At 34.9% G+C, this 19,080-nt stretch overlaps 1 protein-coding gene across 1 annotated transcript; it reads right to left on the minus strand.

The window, feature by feature from the left end:
- Positions 1-15,165: 15,165 nt before the first annotated feature.
- On the minus strand, positions 15,166-18,104 carry LOC128546493 (neuronal acetylcholine receptor subunit alpha-6-like). The gene has a single exon (XM_053517041.1). It carries the CDS (start codon positions 17,903-17,905, stop codon positions 16,628-16,630), a length of 1,278 nt encoding a protein of 425 aa, XP_053373016.1. The 5' UTR covers positions 17,906-18,104; the 3' UTR covers positions 15,166-16,627.
- Positions 18,105-19,080: the final 976 nt, after the last annotated feature.

Raw genomic sequence — 19,080 nt, forward strand, 5'->3', positions numbered from 1 at the left:
GTTTTGAATCAGAGGCCTACTGTGTTAAATAACTATTTATATATTTTTTTTAAATAGTTTTCCAGAGCAGCTATCAAATTTTGGTATAAACAAATTAATTTTTAAAGCCCTAATAGATATAAAAGTATCATTATGTGTTGTATGACACAATTGTACACAGAAGTTGTGTAAACTCTGGGATGTTTTGTTTTAAAAGATTTTCTTACCGAAACTGTACGCGTTAGAATAAAATGTCAAAACTATATACTACTGGTTTCTTAAACTATTCTTTAATATAACTATACTCTTTTCAGATCGTTCAGCACGACTTTAATGTTGTGTTATTGGTACTGTTTAGTTTTTTCAGCTTGAACATTTCGACTTGGGTGGTTCCAATTCTCCCGCTTTCATAGCTTTAGATATTGTTTCATCACACTTTGGATATGGTGCCTGCTTTTTGAATTTATGTTTTGGCAGTTTCTGTGATACATAGGCTCTATAACCTCAGATCCCCTTTCTAAATTCAAGTGTGTTTAGTTCTGCCCATTGTTTTCTCGTTTGGGGCAAGCCCATTAATTTATTTAACTGGGGACCATACGCCGCTTTTCATGGAATTACACACTAGTGTATCATTGAAGGTTCCATGTGCACCGCCGTATGAACACATCTGCGGATGTTTTTGTACTTTTTAAAACGTGTAAATATTGAGTTCTGCTTAACCCGGGGCTAGAGGGCGAACCCGGGGCTAGAAGGCGTGGACGGTAGCATGCATTTCTACTACCGTCCATGAACAGGCTCAATCAAACCGAGCAAGCAAAATTTTCATTTTTGTCGTGTTGAGGGACCTGTGGAGTTTCCACATTATATTATAATGATACAAATTGCACAGTAAGTAAGGAGAGACAGACAACGCAGCAAAATTATGGATGCAAATTTGTTCCACAGCCCACAACAAATTTACATCCTTAATTTTCTTCTGGCATCTTAATCGAAGCGAAAGAAAAATGCCTGCAATAGAGGTAAAGTGATTTCAACACTGACGTTGCATCATAGAGTATATCTGGTGCAGCGTATACAGTAGTGTTGTTATTAGTTCTGGTCTTTTCCAGATAAGTTGTTTGGTTAAACGTCATACCCACGATATTATAAATAAGTCATGTGGCGACTTTCCAGCTTTTTATGGTAGAGGAAGTCCCCAGGGTCCCTCCGTGCATTAGTTCATCATGGGAGGAACCTAGAACCTTCCGTAAGCGAGCTTAATGGTTTCCTTACATGAGGAATTCAAAGCGAGGATTGAACCCACATCGTGTAGGGGCAAGTAATTCGATGTCAGCGACCTTAAAAACTCTGCCACAAAGGACCCATTCTGGATAAGAGAATACAATCAATATCATTTTATAATAGAGTTGCACTTAGGCCGGTGCCAAAAGAATGAGGGGTGTTAAAAATGATATAACCTCTCATGAAAAGACTCATTCTTACTAAAGCCTACAATTATATTGACGGATAACTTTTGTTTCCAGAAGGAGATCCTATGAAGAGCATTGGGAAACTAATTAGTTAGATGAGAAGTAAAGACGGTATAGATTGAGTTGCGTTTTTAATACTTGTTTCCTGGTCTTTTTCCTGTACACTGTGTATTGAGGCAACAATATCAGACCTTACTCATAGTATTATGGCATAAGACCTGGACATACATGTAGCAAACAGTATTTTGGCAACAATTGTAGGCACTGTACACAGTTATTCGGCAATAATCATGGAAATTGCACACAAGTTTGCTGCAGCAATCAAAGGCAGTGCACATGCAACATCCGTAGACATTACATACTCTATTGCAGTTACAATGTGGGTATTACATACAGTATTGCGCTAACAAACTTTAACATTTCACACATGATTGCGGCAAAATTTCTGGACATTGCACACAGGATTGCTGCAGTTAGTATTGTGGCAATAATGGTAGACATTGCTCACAGTATTGCTGCAGTAATCCTGGGGATATTGCACTCATTATTGTGGAATTAATTGTGGACGTTACACACTGTATTGTTGCAACAATCTGGAACATTGCACGGAGTTTTGCGGCAACAATCATGGACATGTACAAAGGATTGCGGCAACACGCGTGGATATTGCACTTGGTTTTACGGTATCAGTCTCGCAAACATTGCACACAGTATTACGGCAACAATTGAAGACATCACACAGTAATGTAGGAGCATCAGTATGTAGTATATTTGTGCAAAGAATGTATGCTTATATGACATACCGGTATCAGACTCATGCTAGCAGTACACGATGGCACCAGCTACAAATAAATGACGTTTTATTTTAAGTTCATATGTAATATGAAATAAGGCACTGCCTCAATCGGGTATCGATCCGACTTCAACCCATCCCATAACATTGGAAAAGAATTGTCTAATGACAGCACGGAAGGACAAATTTTTTAATTAAATAGTAAATATCTCATTTGGTATATCGCATGGCACCGTAGAGGAATTGATCCCGATTTCGTCGCTACGCGTAGGATCAATTCCCTATCAACCTATTTTGGAATAAAAACAACACTACCCATATTGTATTGTATTACAGGTAATTTCCGACTCTTGGATAGGCGCATCCTCCGGAGAGGCATATTTATTCGAATGCACTGTGCTCGCTAGGCGTTTTTATTTACAAATATTATGTACCCTTCTCAAATGCGCTCATTTGTTTGGTCGAAATGAGTGCACGCGCGGGTCCGCAAAAAGTGATAATGACTCTTGAGATACCATTTTTTTTTATACGTATGAAATATTTGTCAGTCAAATGAATGCATTTGAGAAGGGCATATGATATAACAATTATAGACTTATGTTTCAATCAATATGTGTTTTTACGGACCTGTAAAAATGATATTGACTTTTGACTACGTCCTCAATCAATATCATTTTTAGAGGCGTCCGAGGTCAATGTCATTTTTACAGGTCCTTAAAAACACATATTGACCTCAACATAAGTCAATAACTGTATAATGCATACTTTGTGTATATATACCATATATCCATATTTGTACTGATGTGCAAGACGTTGCGGTTCGGACAAGATATGTGGACGCTTATTAGGCACAAGGAAAAGGCGAATTCTTCCAAAAAATCCGAAGTCAGACGCTCTGTGCACGTGCCGGAAGTAAACATATTTTAATTCGATAGTATGTATCTCATTCGGTATATTGCATGTTACCGTAGAGAGATCAGTAGGATTGATTCCCTATTAAATCAAGTTACATAAAATTATTTTTAAAAAAGGAAATATTCCACATTGTAGGGACACCTCGTTTTTTCTCAGGTTGCCTCAGGTTGCCTCTATTGACCTGTTCATTATAAAAATATTCTACTAAATAGCTTCATAAATATAGAATCATCCACAACTACGGTTCCTCCTATTTGATCGTTATTAAACTGTCAATATAGAGAGTTATTGTTACTTTATACGTTGTCTTTAATTATTGTGGTGTTTTTATACAGTGTTGGAAGCTTTCACAAAATAGGACAGTGTTGGGACTTTGCACATTTAACTGCGGGCAAAGAAACAGTATTTGCCAATGATTTATTTATAAGACTAATTGGCGTTGATGATTCATGTAAATAACCACTAGAGGGTACATTTTATAAGTCGGTACAAAAGTTGGAGTTGGTGGAGGTTTGAGAGGGGCGGGAGTGCTTACTCATTCACCGTAAACTGGTTCTGATATTAGGCATGGCACCAATTTCGATTATAGTTACTTGTTATTTATTTTCAATGCTTGACTATAAACAATGCATAATATTAATGTTACAAAATAACCATGAACAAGAAGAAACGAATATCCAACAGGCAAACAAAAACAAACATTTTCAGAAGTGTTAATGCTGATAATTCGCCTTGTTCATCGGCAGTGTTTCTAAAATCATGACATAAACTGCCCTGTTACCCACTGGTCACTGCAGAACGTGTGTTTTCAATCCGTGTGATTTTAATCAGATTTCTGTTTCTGTTCAATGCGTTGTGACTCCATATCCGAGCTATATGCCGAAATTTAAAGTCAGTCTAGTGTAGTCATAGAAGACGAAAAACTGTATTCTTTGAATTTTTATACGCCCGTTTGAAAAACGGGACGTATTATGGGAACGCCCCTGGCGGGCTGGCGGGCGGCGTCCACAGACTTTGTCCGGCGCATATCTTCTTCATGCATGGAGGGACTTTGATAAAACTCGGCACAGTTGTTCACCATCATTAGACGGAGTGTCATGCGCAAGAAACAGATCCCTAGGTCTAAAGTCAAGGTCACACTTAGAGGCGAAAGGTCATATACAAGAATGACTTTGTCCGAAGCATTTCTTCTTCAGCCATGGTGGGATTTTGATGTAACTTGGCACAATTGTACACCGTCATGAGTCGAAGTGTCATGCGCAGGTCCCTTCTTTAGAATTACTTCCCTTTGTTGTTACTATAAATAGCTTGTATTGTAACTTTTTCATTACTAGTCGTAGGGAAAAATCGAGACCTCTTTTCTGTAGTACAACATGCATGTTACATCCAATTCTGACGTGTATTTTGACCTATCTTTACCTGGTAAGGATTTTTGGGTGGACTTACAATTTTTTGGGGGATTTTTTTTTAAGATTAACTTCTCTTAGTTGTTACTATAAATAACTTATATTGTAACTTTTTTATAATTGACCGTAGGGAAAAACCAAGACCACTCTTCTGTAGTAAACATAGATGTTACTTTCAAATTTTTGGTGTATTTTAAGGTATCTCTACCTGGTAAGGAGTTTTTAAGAGGATTTAGAAAAACAAAAGAATTACAATAATTACTACCACAAAATTAAAATTCCATTTGCAAATACAGGTGCTAGTGTAAAGAAATTAGCTGTGACGGGCGTATATTGTGACATTCTGGCACTCTTGTTCTTTTATGGTATATAATGTAATAGTTTGATGAAATATTGCAAATTGCTTTCGTCGCGTTTACGAACTTATTGTAGTTTTCTGATCTGAAAAACAGTCACTGACTTGATAAATTGCTTAACGAAAGTTTCCTACTTCTTAAAAGTAAAACTCAAAGGCCCTTTTACCGTTTACTCTAGCAGAATAAATCTGTATGCGCAGACATGTTTGATATTTTTTCACTATGTTTAAAATGTACTGGAAGCTAATCAAGATGGCAAAAGGAAACTTTCAGTCAATATATTATCAAATCAACTAATCCGGTTCAGAGAAGAGGATTCTAAAAGTTTTCCTTATAGATATAAAGAGAACACAACGACCCACTGGCAGTCATGATATTTTTCTTAACTTTAAGAATTTGTTAGAGGTACACACAAGGACTGTTTGTGAAATAAATTTTAAATGTAGCCTGTCGTTTAGATGAAAAGGCTAACAATGCTTTCCAATATAGACAAAACTAGCCCTTCTGCCTGGTGGTCAAATGTTTTGACAGACCAAAATGGCTGGAAAAAATAGTAAACGGTCTGATTTTCATCCGGTCATGTCTTACTAAAACATTTATGGTAAAGCTCATAGAATGATAGGATAGCGCTGCTATTGCAACAAGAGCTCGAAGAATATGAATTGTCCCTTGCACAAGGAACAGAAAATATTTGCATTCTCTAGCTATTTGGCGAAAAAAGTTTTACCGTTCCGGGTCAATTTGGCCTTGATCTTTGACCTACTGACCTTAAAATCAATAAGAATAATTTGCTGGTCAGGATCAACCTCTCTATTAAGTTTCGTGATCCTAGACAAAAGCGTTCTCAAGTTATCATCCGGCAACTGATTGGTCTACGAACCGACGGACCGACCGACATCAGCAAGACAATAATATCCTCCTTCAAGGGGGTGGGGGTATACAGATTTGTAGAATCCATTTCAACTGACTCGTCTGACCAGCAGACATATCCATTCTCTCGCTAGTCCTCACGCAAAGAAGAATCTAAGGGAGTATTTGTTATAGCGTGTAAATAGATAATGACAACATTTCAAGTTTTAATCGTACATTAATGAATCATTTAAAATCAATTTCTGAGTTCACGGATATTAAAACCAAGGACTATTAATGAAGCAATAGCAATACTGAACTGTTTCAGCAAAATTTCACAATCCGTTAAAACCAGCGACCCCAGTTATTTGATCAGAGTAGCGCATGTTGTTTTATGATATACTATTATTTTAAAACTGATTATGTAGAGCGAGACTGAGCTGGCTAACTCAAAGCGGCTTTGGATTGAATTCGAACGCAATACAAGAGTCTCTCATGAATGAGTAATGCAAGAGCAGGGATCTGGGACCGAACAATCACTGTTTTGTTGGATGGATTTCAAAGCTCTCATAAATAAATAACAAAGCCCCCTGAAGGAAGATCTTTTAGGAGCAGATAATGCAACCAAGCGAAATATTAGCTCTTAACATTTATCATTTACTTAATAGCTCTAATTATCTATATTGAGCGATATCTATTTAACAATCATTTTCATGAAATTAGCAGTAAAATTGTTGTACAAAAAACATTGCAAATAAGCATCTTGTATGATCTTTGTGTGAAAATATGTTTTTTTACATTGATACCATCTAACTACACATTAGAAAAGGTCTTTGACAGTTTACCATAATTTTAACTGTTCGTGTCCATATCATTTCATTTGACGCTTCAGTAATTACTTTCACTGTGTGTTGTAAGTAGGGAAACAAAGTCAATTGTTGAAAGTTAAAGAGGTTAGATAAATTTGACTACAATACGTTTCACAATAAATTTGTAAATCAAGCAGAATTTAACGAATTCATGCAGTCAAGAGACAAGTAATTAAATTATCTTAAAAGGTAAATATCATATAAATAACTAACTTTTATGTATTACTTTACCTTTTTGTCCTAAAAAAATACATGTAACAAATTCAAAGCAATCAAAAGTTATTTACTAGGACATGAGACCTATCAACAGGACATAAGTACTAAATGAATGAAGGGATTAAAATCTATTTAAAAAAATCATATAAGAATCAAGTCGTAAGCAATATATATTCCCTTAAAACACAAGTGTTCGTGTTCCTAGTAATAAGAATAAATGCCATGATATAAAAGTTTACGATTTGTAGTTTAAATTATTCTTTTATTAGGCATTGGTTCATTTTCCGTTGAGCACCTTATTTATGTTAATGAATAAAGAAATTTATTTGATTACTCTTTTGTGCAGATGTGTCAAACTTCTGTATCATACATGTAAATGTCTCATAAACGCAGTACTTTGTCTCCAAGACAGGGCACCAACTGATATTTGATATCTTTTCATTAACTTACATTGTAATTTGTAACGTTGTAGGTTGCCTGTCCAAGCCGACGCCCAAATCTGTTTATAAAATATGTTATGTTTTTGTAAGTATTTTATCTTTTTAAATACAATGTAACTTGGCGCGCATATTAAATTTATATGGTATACATATATCATACATGTGCTGCTTTTAGTGATTTGCTGCTTTAAGAGATCTGCATTCTTGTGGAGATTCTGTATCTTTTAACTCATTTTAATTGAACAGCCAGTTATTGAAGAAGTTTTGGTAAATTATATTCACACAGCTCTTTGTATAATACATGATTTCGTTTAGCAGTTAACATCTAATCACTGGATATTTTTACAATATTTCTGAATCAGCACTATATATCTATAATATATAATATTGAATGACAATAAACCGACTCAGCAATATATATATTTATACATGATATTGATATTGATTGGTAACCTACTGATTCAGCACTATATATTTATACATGATATTGAATAACAATATACCACTTTTACAGGTCAATATCGCTTTTTGCGGACCCCCACGCGCACTTATTTTGACCAGTCAAATGAGCGTATTTGAGAATGGTATATAATATATATCTATATTATATACCCTTCTCAAACGTGCTCATTTGATTGGTCGAAAGAGGTGCACACGTAGGTCCGCAAAAAGCGATATTAACCCGCAAAAGTGATAATGACTCTTCTCATATCACTTTTTCTTGTATGTATGAAATATAGGCCAGCCAAATAAGTGCATTTGAGAAGTGCATATAATATAACAATTACAGACTTATGTTTCGGTTAATATGTTTTTACTCAGTGACCTGTAAAAATGATATTGACCTCGGACTGCATTCTCGGTCAATATCATTTTTTTCAGGTCCGTAAAACACATATTGACCTTAACATAAGTCAGTAACTGTATAATAAATGATGCTGATTGGCAATACACTGACTCAGCAGTTAATTTTATACTTGATGTTGATTGCCAATCTACCGGGTCAGCGCTATATATTTACACAAAATGTTTTAACCGACTCTGCACTACATATTTATACATTTTAGTGTCATTATACTGATTACGCAATATATATCTATTTATACAAGATGTAGTGTACAACTGTACATTCCAGATAGGAAAGGACGAACTTGCAAAAAATAAGAAAAATATATATGGTGAAGAAGTTCATATAGACTACTATAGTGTAAAATACACGGCTGTATAATATATACGTGTGGTCAATAAAAGACAGGGCTGTATAAAATACGCGAATGATCAAATTCGGCCCCCTATGATTATTTATAGTTCTAAGAAATACAAACAGGCATTCATGCCTATTGATGCTACTAATGCAGGTCTCATTTTTCATGCAATATTATAATCTTTGACATCAAGTTCACAGGCTCGTAATTCTTATTCTCTAAAGGGGGTAATAAAACTGAATGTAAAGGAAAGGTCTTGTTTATTATAGTGTCGCCCCTATTGAAAGAGCCAGCCAATTTGGCTTATGAGACACCTTTATTGTGCGTACCAATTACCTCCCAACTTCTTCCACTATGTTATGTCAGGCGCCAAGCGGATAGAAGTCGGTAACCATTCATATAACTAGCTCACGGCTGACGAACCGGCCTTTTCAGAACGAGTCCCATGACAAACATTCCCTAGTCGAAACGCTCCCTATGAATGAAAAATGCAATTCTCTTTGAAAAACCGGTTGGATCTTTTAAAGTTTTATTAGTTATAAACATTGTATAAATGCTGAGTATAAACTCAATATGTGACAAGGGCAAACCGTCTTGGCGACTCGTTGTTACAAATACATATTGTATCAAGGGAAGAAACTGTTCTTCAACTGACACCCTCGATCTTACAAATGATGCTTTAAAACATGTCATATATCGTGGATAGCTCATACTGAGAAAGGTACGTGTCGGTTGCTGGGAGAGAAAGCCTAGTGACACATACGTGTTTTTAAAACTTTTAAGTAATTGCTGCAAAGATTATAGAGAATCATTTTGTAGGTTCTTGTTTATCTGCAATAACATGATTATGCTGCTGACAACTAAAATTAGAGTTGAATTACATCATCAATGTTAAGCACAGAATACATGTATAATGACAAAAATTAAATAGAGTGGTGGAACCTATGCTCGCGGTATTCCTATACTCGCGGTATCTCGATAAATACGCTCTCTGCAGAAGCACAGATGAAAATATTTTATCATGCTATGTTCAACACCGATAAGTGATCATATGCCTTCGCATCAAACGTAGCGATAGCCGCGCGCGCAGCTTACGTGACGTATATCGGAGTCGATATATTTTACGCAATCTGTTTTCGTAGCACAAATCTCAGACAATTACGTCAAAATCACCCAGTAAAAGTTAGTATATTAGAAATCATGCATTACATTTAGATTCAAAATATACTTAAGAGCAACTTGAAAAAATTAAATGTGCAAAATCCAATGACGAATTATAATGAATTTTCATGAATCCCCCACACCTACTTTCAAATTTGACACATGGCGCAAAATGGCGGTATTTTATGAATATTTCAGGAAATTTCTAAGTTTGAATTAGTTTGATAAAAACCAAATTATCATTCTTTAAAATGAAGTTTAAAGAGTAATATTTATATAAAACAGAATGTTTACTCAATTTCTGTAAGAGAAATATACACATAGGCATATACTATTAAAATGTCCTGCTCATTTCTTTTGTTTTTCACATAATAAATGTGTAATGCTCTAAATATTATAATCGCATATACTTGTTTGTTCATTTTTAGCCTTTTGATTTTTTTCTCGCTTTAGTTAAATTAATATAAAATACTGCCAGCCAGTTTCCCTTTAGAGCGAATTTTCACCTTTTCATGTATGCCGTGTCGGTAGCTCACAAGACGACCAAGTCACGTGATGACGCACCTCAACAACATGTTTCGATAAAAGGAGGATAACGTTATGTTTTTGCATAATTAGGCAAATCGAAATGGCAAGTTTTTCTTGCTTCTTAAATAGATTGTATATGTACAAAATACTTCGAGTATAAGTTCCACCACTCTAATGTCCCAAATAATTTCATGAAATTTTCAGATTGATTTATTTATCATGCATTATATCTTACAATAGGACAATTGTGAGGTTGGTATGTCCCGACCACAATACTATGCCAATTTTTTCTATTCTCAACTGATTTCTTCTCTGTATCATTTATTTATATAGTTGACCAGCATGTTATCTCCAATCTTTATTCATCTTTCATATAATTGATATATATTTTGTTGAAAAGTATTTGAAGCATCAAGCACAATTAAGTATCTGGGAAATTATCAATGTACATTTCGAGAGTGTTTGCTCAGTGTCTTGGGGGAGGTCTGCCAGAAGTTTGACTTTTACTGTTGTGAGTTACAGGAAAGGTAAAACTGATAAAATATACGTCTTATTCTAAATGTTTTATTATAGCTTTTTGCTTTGGTTTTGGTTTTGTTTAACATCGTACTGACACAATGATATGTCATATGGCGATTCCCGGCTTTGATGGTGGTGCCCCTCCTTGCATTATTTCATTATGGGCGAACACCTTGGAAGAATACCCTCCTCCCCTTTCGTAGGCCAGCTGAATATATGTGTGTGTGTGTGTGTGTGTGTGTGTGTGTGTGTGTGTGTGTGTGTGGGTTTAACGTCTTTTTCAATAATTTTTCAGTCGTATAAACGACGGTGTCTACTTGTAGCAGTGAGCACAATGCCCAACTTTATAGTGCTGCCTCACTGGAATATCACGCCGTAGACACGTGGCATGATACCCCACCCAGTCACATTATACTGACACCGGGCTGACCAGTCTTAATTCTGAGCGCCAAGCGAGGAAGCTATTAGTACCAGTTTTACGTCTTTGGTATGACGCGGCCGGGGATCGAACCCACGACCTCCTGTGCTCGAAGCGGACGCTCTACCACTAGGCTACCGAGGCGGTACCAGCTGGATGGCTCGAATCTACTCGAATGAGGCTCGAAATACATCGGTTAGCGACAAGTGGACAAGTGATTTTGAGTCAGCGACCTTAACGGCTCCGTCACGGAGACCCTTTCATATTACTTTGAGTGTAACAACTGCTTGGCTTACCCCAAGACAACAGAACTATAAGTGAAGACTGAAATTTAAATCATGTATGATAAGCAGCACTCATCCGTTCCACGGCGTCGCAAAATGTTATCAAATATGCATTAAGGAATACAATGTATTTATAAGATCAAAGGCAAAACTGATCAATGTCTATCAGAATGGATTAGTGATGAAAACATAGAAACTCACTGCGTCAATTTATCATTAAAACTGAAACAGTATGCTATTTACAAATTGTTCTAACCGGTCCAACCTTTTATCAAAAATCGATTTGACATCAGGGTATATTTTTACGATGTAATTTGCACAACTTATGCATAATTGACGTTCAACAGCCATTTTCTATTAAGTCCTTGTGATTTACGGAAAATACCTGGCTTTTATATTGAACTTTGTGCTCGGACATTCTCTCCAGCGGCATGTAGTTCGCATCCTTTTGTCTTTCATTCATGACAAAACAGTCATTTGATGAAATGTCATGAATTTAACAAAAAGCCTGTTTCTCCCAGGGCAATACTCTTCTCTACTGGATTAATGCATTTAAATTCTAATATTCATTCGTGTACTCAATGAAGTGTTTACATGTTACTAGATAAACGGATTTTGCCATTAATTTTTCATATAGCAGTTCAAGCATGTGACAAACATTACAGATAGATAGATATCTTTATTACCACCATATAATGATGAGCATACAAACATATAAAACATGAACATTGCAGACAAAGTACAAATGAGACAATATGCAACAGATTAACAATAAAACAGTATTTACAATACGAAACATGCATTTAAACACTCGAGAAGTATATGGAAATTTCACTGTAATGAAGAAATCTCTATGAATCATGGACAAAATTTCACATTTATAGACAACATGTCGCTTGTGTGGCCAACACTAAACCTTGACGAAACGAAATTCAAGATATGAATAAGGCATGAAGACGAGTTATTACATGTACATGTGAAATCGTAAACATGGAAACATAAGAGAGATCTTATACGGTTAATATTTCAGCAGCACATAAAATAAGTATGGTGTTCAATGTAAACAAGTAAACAACAGATACTTTTACTTGAACAGACTATTTCTAACTTACTAGTAAAACGAAAATACATAGTACATGCATTTTAGTACCTTCCTAACATTTCACATGTCAAGCCTTCATCATGCAGTGAAACACTTTTGCACAGTACAGGACTATATCATCTTTGTCCAGAGTATTACTTTCAAATGAAACACAACCAGCCAGTAATTCAAATATTTGATCTATATGATTGTGTGACATGAACCTTTTATAATACTCAACATTCGTCGACGTAAGCAACTTCACCAAAAGTTGTCTCTGCAGAGTTTCATTTGATGTACAATATTGAATATTGTGAAGAATTACATTTTCAACCAAAGAATCACATTTGTCACATATTGAATGACCAGAATAGGACCGGAGCTTTGTCAGTATAAATACGGCACTGAAACAGATCCTTTTTGAAGCTGGAAATTTACGACATAGGTTCCATAGGTAGCACGACCCATTCTCCATAAATATACCTGGATAGAACCCTTCAAACGTTCCATTACGTAGTCTGGTCTTCATTGTATCAATTTGAACACCGAAAACACTTTTCTTTAGCATATTTTTTTCACGCAAATTTAGATGGAAAGCAAACAGTTTATACTTCCTCAACAAATTGAAAATATCAGGAATAAAGCCTAAGCTCTGTCTTTCGCAGCATTGCTCAAATCTGAAGAGTCTATGTACGAAAATCTTCTTTGCCAGGTAATTACAAGGAAGTCTACACAATTGCCCTAGGAAGTTAAGTTTAAACCCCATGGGTAACCGCACTTATTTTCAGCGTAGAGTGTATAACAAGAGTCGGAGAATTCTAAGAATAATTACATTCTTTATTATTAGTAAATAGAATCAAATGCATGTTCACACAAAAACATACACACATTTTTTTTTATGTTTAGATACAATTTCAACGATGGGGATTTTCAGATAATTTTATACCTTGTTTATGAACGGATCATAAATACTCAGTATCAAAGAAAGGTCTGCACTCAGGTGGCAAAAAAAAACTGGAAAAAGAGAGATAAAAACAACGAAAAACTACTCTTCTTCTGCTGTTATAGAATTTTATGCGTAGTTTCTTCTGCAATAATTATTAAAGTGGATATTTTGATTCCTCTGTCTTGTAAATTCCACTTTGCTATTACATTAAGACCATTGTTTAGCGTGGCGATATCGTGACTTCCATGTTTTGATTTTTTTGTGTGAAACAAACAATTTTTAGATATAATACTTAAGCGATAAAGAAATAAAAAAATATTTAAATTTATCTTAAACAAGTAGAAAAAAGATATTGTTTCTGCTCTGTATTTTATACTCATCTTTCATCAAACGTTTTATATTTATAAAACGATATATAGCAATTTGCACATACGAAATTCCAATGTTTCCCTTTCGTATGTTCAGTAGAAAGTAGATTATTCTGTATTCTGTGTATATTGTATATAATATAGAAAGGACTTTGAAGCAGAAAATCTTCTGTCTATTTCTTTTGCTTTTTCAAATTTCCTTGAACTCTGCATCGGATATTGCCATTGAATGTACCTATTTATTTAGTACCATGACGCTTAATGTATCAGTAATAATACCTTTTTATCTTAAAATAAATTCTTTGAATGTGGACTCAAATATACTTTTGTGTTGAATTTGATAACTGTTAAACAGAATCCATATATATTTTGCCTTTTAAATTATACTTGATAATCCCGTTTGCACTTTGCCGTATTATATATTTTCATCGGGCTGGTGTATTTGAACAAAAACACGGTGCAAATCTACCTTCTATCGCGCCCTTAACTTTTAGGATCTCCAAGCTATTTTTTTTCATTATCTTAAAACTTTAACATGTATATCTTAATAATAAGCCGCACCATGAGAAAAACAACATAGTGCATTTGCGACCAGCATAGATCCAGACCAGCCTGCACATCCGCACAGTCTGGTCAGGATCCATGCTGTTCGCTTGCAATTAGAGAAACCGTTAGCGAACAGCATAGATCCTGACCAGACTTTAAAGAAGGTCACTTTTCCAAACAAGGGCGAACTGTCTTTTCGAACAAACACCTAGCACCATCCTATATTTTTGCAAGATTTCGATTACATTTAAGTAAAATGAATTAAATATCAAAAATGTTGGCAGAAAGACGGACATCAAGTGCCTAATTGATTCGTGCTTCCAATCTAATGTGTGATAGCTACATCACTTTCGTCGACAGTTTGTAAATGGATCGAGTGAATTTTGTTACAGGAACCAGGCAGGGAATCAGGCATGGAATCATGGCATAACAATATGACTTTTTTATCCGGTTATATCTCATAAACAAATTAAGATTAAGTTTGATGTGCTCATGTGATAAACCAAAATATTCGTGTGTATATTTTGACCTAGTGAAAATATTAATGGGTATGATTCGTAAGATAATTAAGATGAGTTTATGTTATTGCCCTTAACATGGGAGGAGTTCTATACTGACTCTCTCAGAAATATATTTGATGCCGAAGTATCGTGCGCGAGGGACGATGGGGAGGGGAGGGGCAGATAGCTTGGTTAAGGGGGAAAGGGGATGCGTAAGAAGGAAATATCAGCACATTCGCTATGCAATAGAACATTGCCCTCTATGCATTGTTATACATCAAGTCGTTTCCAAGCATTCTCCAATTCACAAAAATTACTAGATATTTTATGCTTATATTTGTTATGCTAAAGTATTGAGTATTAAAATGTCACCATGTCCTTCAAAAACGTGCATTGCCATGTAAACACCAATACTTTATATTTATTCTAATACGATCCGCAGCAACTACTATATAAACATACCGCAAGCAGTTTATACTTGAATATTCGATATGATATAGCTGCTCCATTTCATCCTACAAAATAAGATATAAATCTGGTATTATGAAAATACGACTAATTGTCATTTGTACACTCATTATTTCCAGTGCTAAATGTGTATCATGGTAGTAATATACAATACCACAATGTTTCTGAGACAAATAACCTCTGACAGATACATATTTAACAGAAACAATTTTCACCGTCGTCTACCGGAAAATTGCCAGTTTAACATCAGTGCCATCTATTTGCCCGTGAATGAACCCACTTCTCCGGTGCAGTTTACGCAGGCACCATACATTTCATCTACTATACAGTAAATAGTTTATTATCTGTATTCCAATTGTCCAGACTATAGCGTTTACGTGGATTTTAAGCCGCAATGTCCTAGAATGCATTTCGCTGTTTTGTGTGATTGTCGTCGTAAGTCACGTGACTGTATCATTTTTTTAGAAGCTGCATATACTTCATAAATATAAACTTTGAATAAAATATTTACTTCTGATTTCATTCGTATCAAGCCTAAGATGTTACTAAAAATACCATTTTCACAGTTGATGCTACTTAATACTTTGATACAAGGACCACAGTGACTTTAAAATACAATGAAACAATTTTTATCAATATTTGTCCTTCTATGCGATATATTTGTACTCACAAAAAGAACATGTTCATTAAGAAATGATAAGTTCCCAAACATGGTTTATCGTAGAATAATCCGAGTTCTGAGTTCTTATGCGTAAGAATATAATTACCACAAAGGCCTAGGCCTGAGTGATATATTGTATCGCATTAGAACGAAAGATACGATAAATCACACTTGGGAACTTATTATTTCGATTCTTACACGACATACTAGTATCAACAGTGTTAGAAAAAATGGTAACTACTTTTTACGACCGTGCTACGCACCTGGATCGGATGACGTCTTTGCACGCGAGTGGTTTATCGCAGAGACAGATTTTGCTCTACATATATGTAGCTTATTTGCTGGTCGTGTTAGAACAGTATTTTGATTCCTAGTATTTATTGCGAAACATCAATATTTAATGTTTAATGTTAACATATTCATCATATTACAGACGAAAGGTCCTTTCTCGTGACGTCAAGCACTGTAAAATGTGAAATATCGAATAACACTGTAAAAAGGTCCTTTGTAAATATAAAATGAAATCAAAATAGGTTTGATTGAGTCTTTATATGAAAGTTAATAAAATGCGTAACACCTCTCACGCCCCGCCCCCGTCACCGGAACTCTGTGTATATTGAATGGACTCCATGATCCCAGAGAAAGATTGTTTAATTATTTACCGTTGCTGCAATAAAACACACAAAACTTAGAAACGACGCTACAGTGAACGTGACAAAGGAGATCCAGTCAATCATGAAACTGATCTTTTTCCAGGTAATGGTGTAAATCCTTTCAATGGCCTCGCTGAGGTGACGAAGTTTGGACTCAGTGTTGGTAGTTGTATCCTCATTTATTGACATTGCTTTTATTTTCCCAGATTTTCCTTCTTTTCTAAGAGCAAACACTTTCGTACCTTGGCATTTTCTGCACGATAAGAAGCAATATAAGGCTTGTAGCCATTTAGGGACGGGTGTGTTTTTGTCTTTATTATACACACGCAGATTTAGTACAGCTACTACCACAATAAGTGAGCTGAGAATCATATCAATCATTAATTTGTATGAAATCAAAGGAACTGGTTCCGAACTTCTCGGCAGCATGTCACTTACTATCGTCATGAACACGGCAACAGCCAGTAAAACGGTGATGCAGTAGGAAATTCTCTCTCCAGATTCAGGCACAAGTATGAATACTAGTATATTTAGAAGACTGAGAAATAAAATGGGTAAGATTACGTTTATAATCACAAACGACGGCTTTCTTTTCAATGAAACTACAAGATCTATCTGTGAAGACGCGCCAACGGTCTGCACACTGACCTTCGTTCCAGAGATAGCCCATAAGGAATTTTCTTGGTATACACTGAAATCAAATTCTGTTTTTCCAGGAATAAGAAGCACCTCTGCTTCCTCATACCCCATAGAATTGAATGAAGTCACACATTCCTGTGTGTCGAATGGATAGTTTCTGACATTCACTGCACAAGTACTTTCAATTAAATCAATAGGTACCCACACTGCAATTCCGGAAGAATAGTATCTCACTTTATTCCAGCTTTTCCCGAGCGAATTCACATCTTCTGAAGGACTTGATAAAATAAGTTCCGGAACCCAAACATTCTTGTAAGACACCGATAGCTGATAAAGTCCACCATAATGATAAGGGTTCCAAACCATATTGGCGTCTTGCCAAGTCACAGCAAGCGCACCAACAAAGGAGAACTTTTCTTGTACTTCGTCAAATTCCTGAATACTTTTGATATAAGCGGTTACCGTGACGTTTATCGCAGAAAACTGATCTTCTATTGGCCTAACATCTGTATTGTAGTCCGAAAGTAAATTTGAAAGTAGCGTTTTTGTGTCATTTATTGTTGCCGCATATATACACGTATACAATGTAAATAAAAATATTAAAGATAATACTTTTTTTCTTTTGAAAATCACCATTGTATTTGAAAATATATAAACTAGTTTTATAAACTTAACATTTAATACCGTTTCCCTTTATTCGAGTGTTTTCATAACAAGTGTCCTAAAACATTAAATTTGAGTATGGAAAAAACAACTGAAACTTCAAACTTATATAAGTTCCATATCAGTAGGTTATTCACAATAGGCAAAACTTATCTACTTTTTAAACATATTTTGACGTTTAAAATTGATAAATATTTATCTATTGATAATATCACTGTCTGATCAATGAACCAGAAAAAAGTTTATAATTACAGTTTTACTTATTACTTTACTTTTTCAGCTGTCTTGTCTTATCCTATTGAAATGGCAAAAATTAATGTTATTTGAGAATAAAACTGGTGTACTAACTTGCCATATTTGAAACTTTATTCAAAATAATAATATTGAATTACGTACTTTACATTTTTCTACTTAATGTAATACAACTTTTTGCTGACCGATCGATGGAAAAAATAATAAATATTGACTCTTAGTATCTATTGTCTGAGAGTAAAGTTTCAAGTTAATTCAACACATCCTCAGTTTGCATGCAAATACAAAAACAAAAGACAAATATATTTTACATTTATAACCAATTCATATAGCCATGCAAATAAGAATGACGTCACTAGGAATTTAGATGTAACATCAACTGTTCGGTCAATTTTATTTAAAGTAGAACATAATTTTAAACCGTCAGAGTACTTTTAAAATTAATGTTTCTGACGTACAGTGAAATAATTTTATCATAGTCTTAAACGCGACAACCTTCTATAGTTGTAATATGTTTTGAAAGCCTTTTATGAGAGGTTTCAGGCTATCAAATTTCATCATGAGATAAACAATTCTTTTTACCTCAAGTCGTTCGACTTTATGTTAACGGAATACCATTAAATAGAAGTTTAAGTTTAAGGGGGATATTTGTTAAAGATCAAACTATCGCCTTGGGATGAACACTAAGTTAAATTGTTTCACGGGTAGCGCAACCGGGAATGAAAAGCTCACGAGTGCAATATTTTCGGTCTTACAAGTAAAACAGTCAAACAATTTTTCTTCTTAGTTGGATTTTAGTACATTAAAGCTTGCAACGTCACATGTTAAGTTTAATAATTATTTGAGATATTTTAGAATTCTATATTTAAATACGGAGGAACGCATGAATTCATATT

Source organism: Mercenaria mercenaria, chromosome 11 (assembly GCF_021730395.1).
Source record: "Mercenaria mercenaria strain notata chromosome 11, MADL_Memer_1, whole genome shotgun sequence".
Lineage (NCBI taxonomy): Eukaryota > Metazoa > Mollusca > Bivalvia > Venerida > Veneridae > Mercenaria > Mercenaria mercenaria.

What these genes read in the sequence shown, in the direction of transcription:
- LOC128546493 (XM_053517041.1), bottom strand. Translation starts at nt 17,905, where the DNA reads ATGGTGATTTTCAAAAGAAAAAAAGTATTATCTTTAATATTTTTATTT.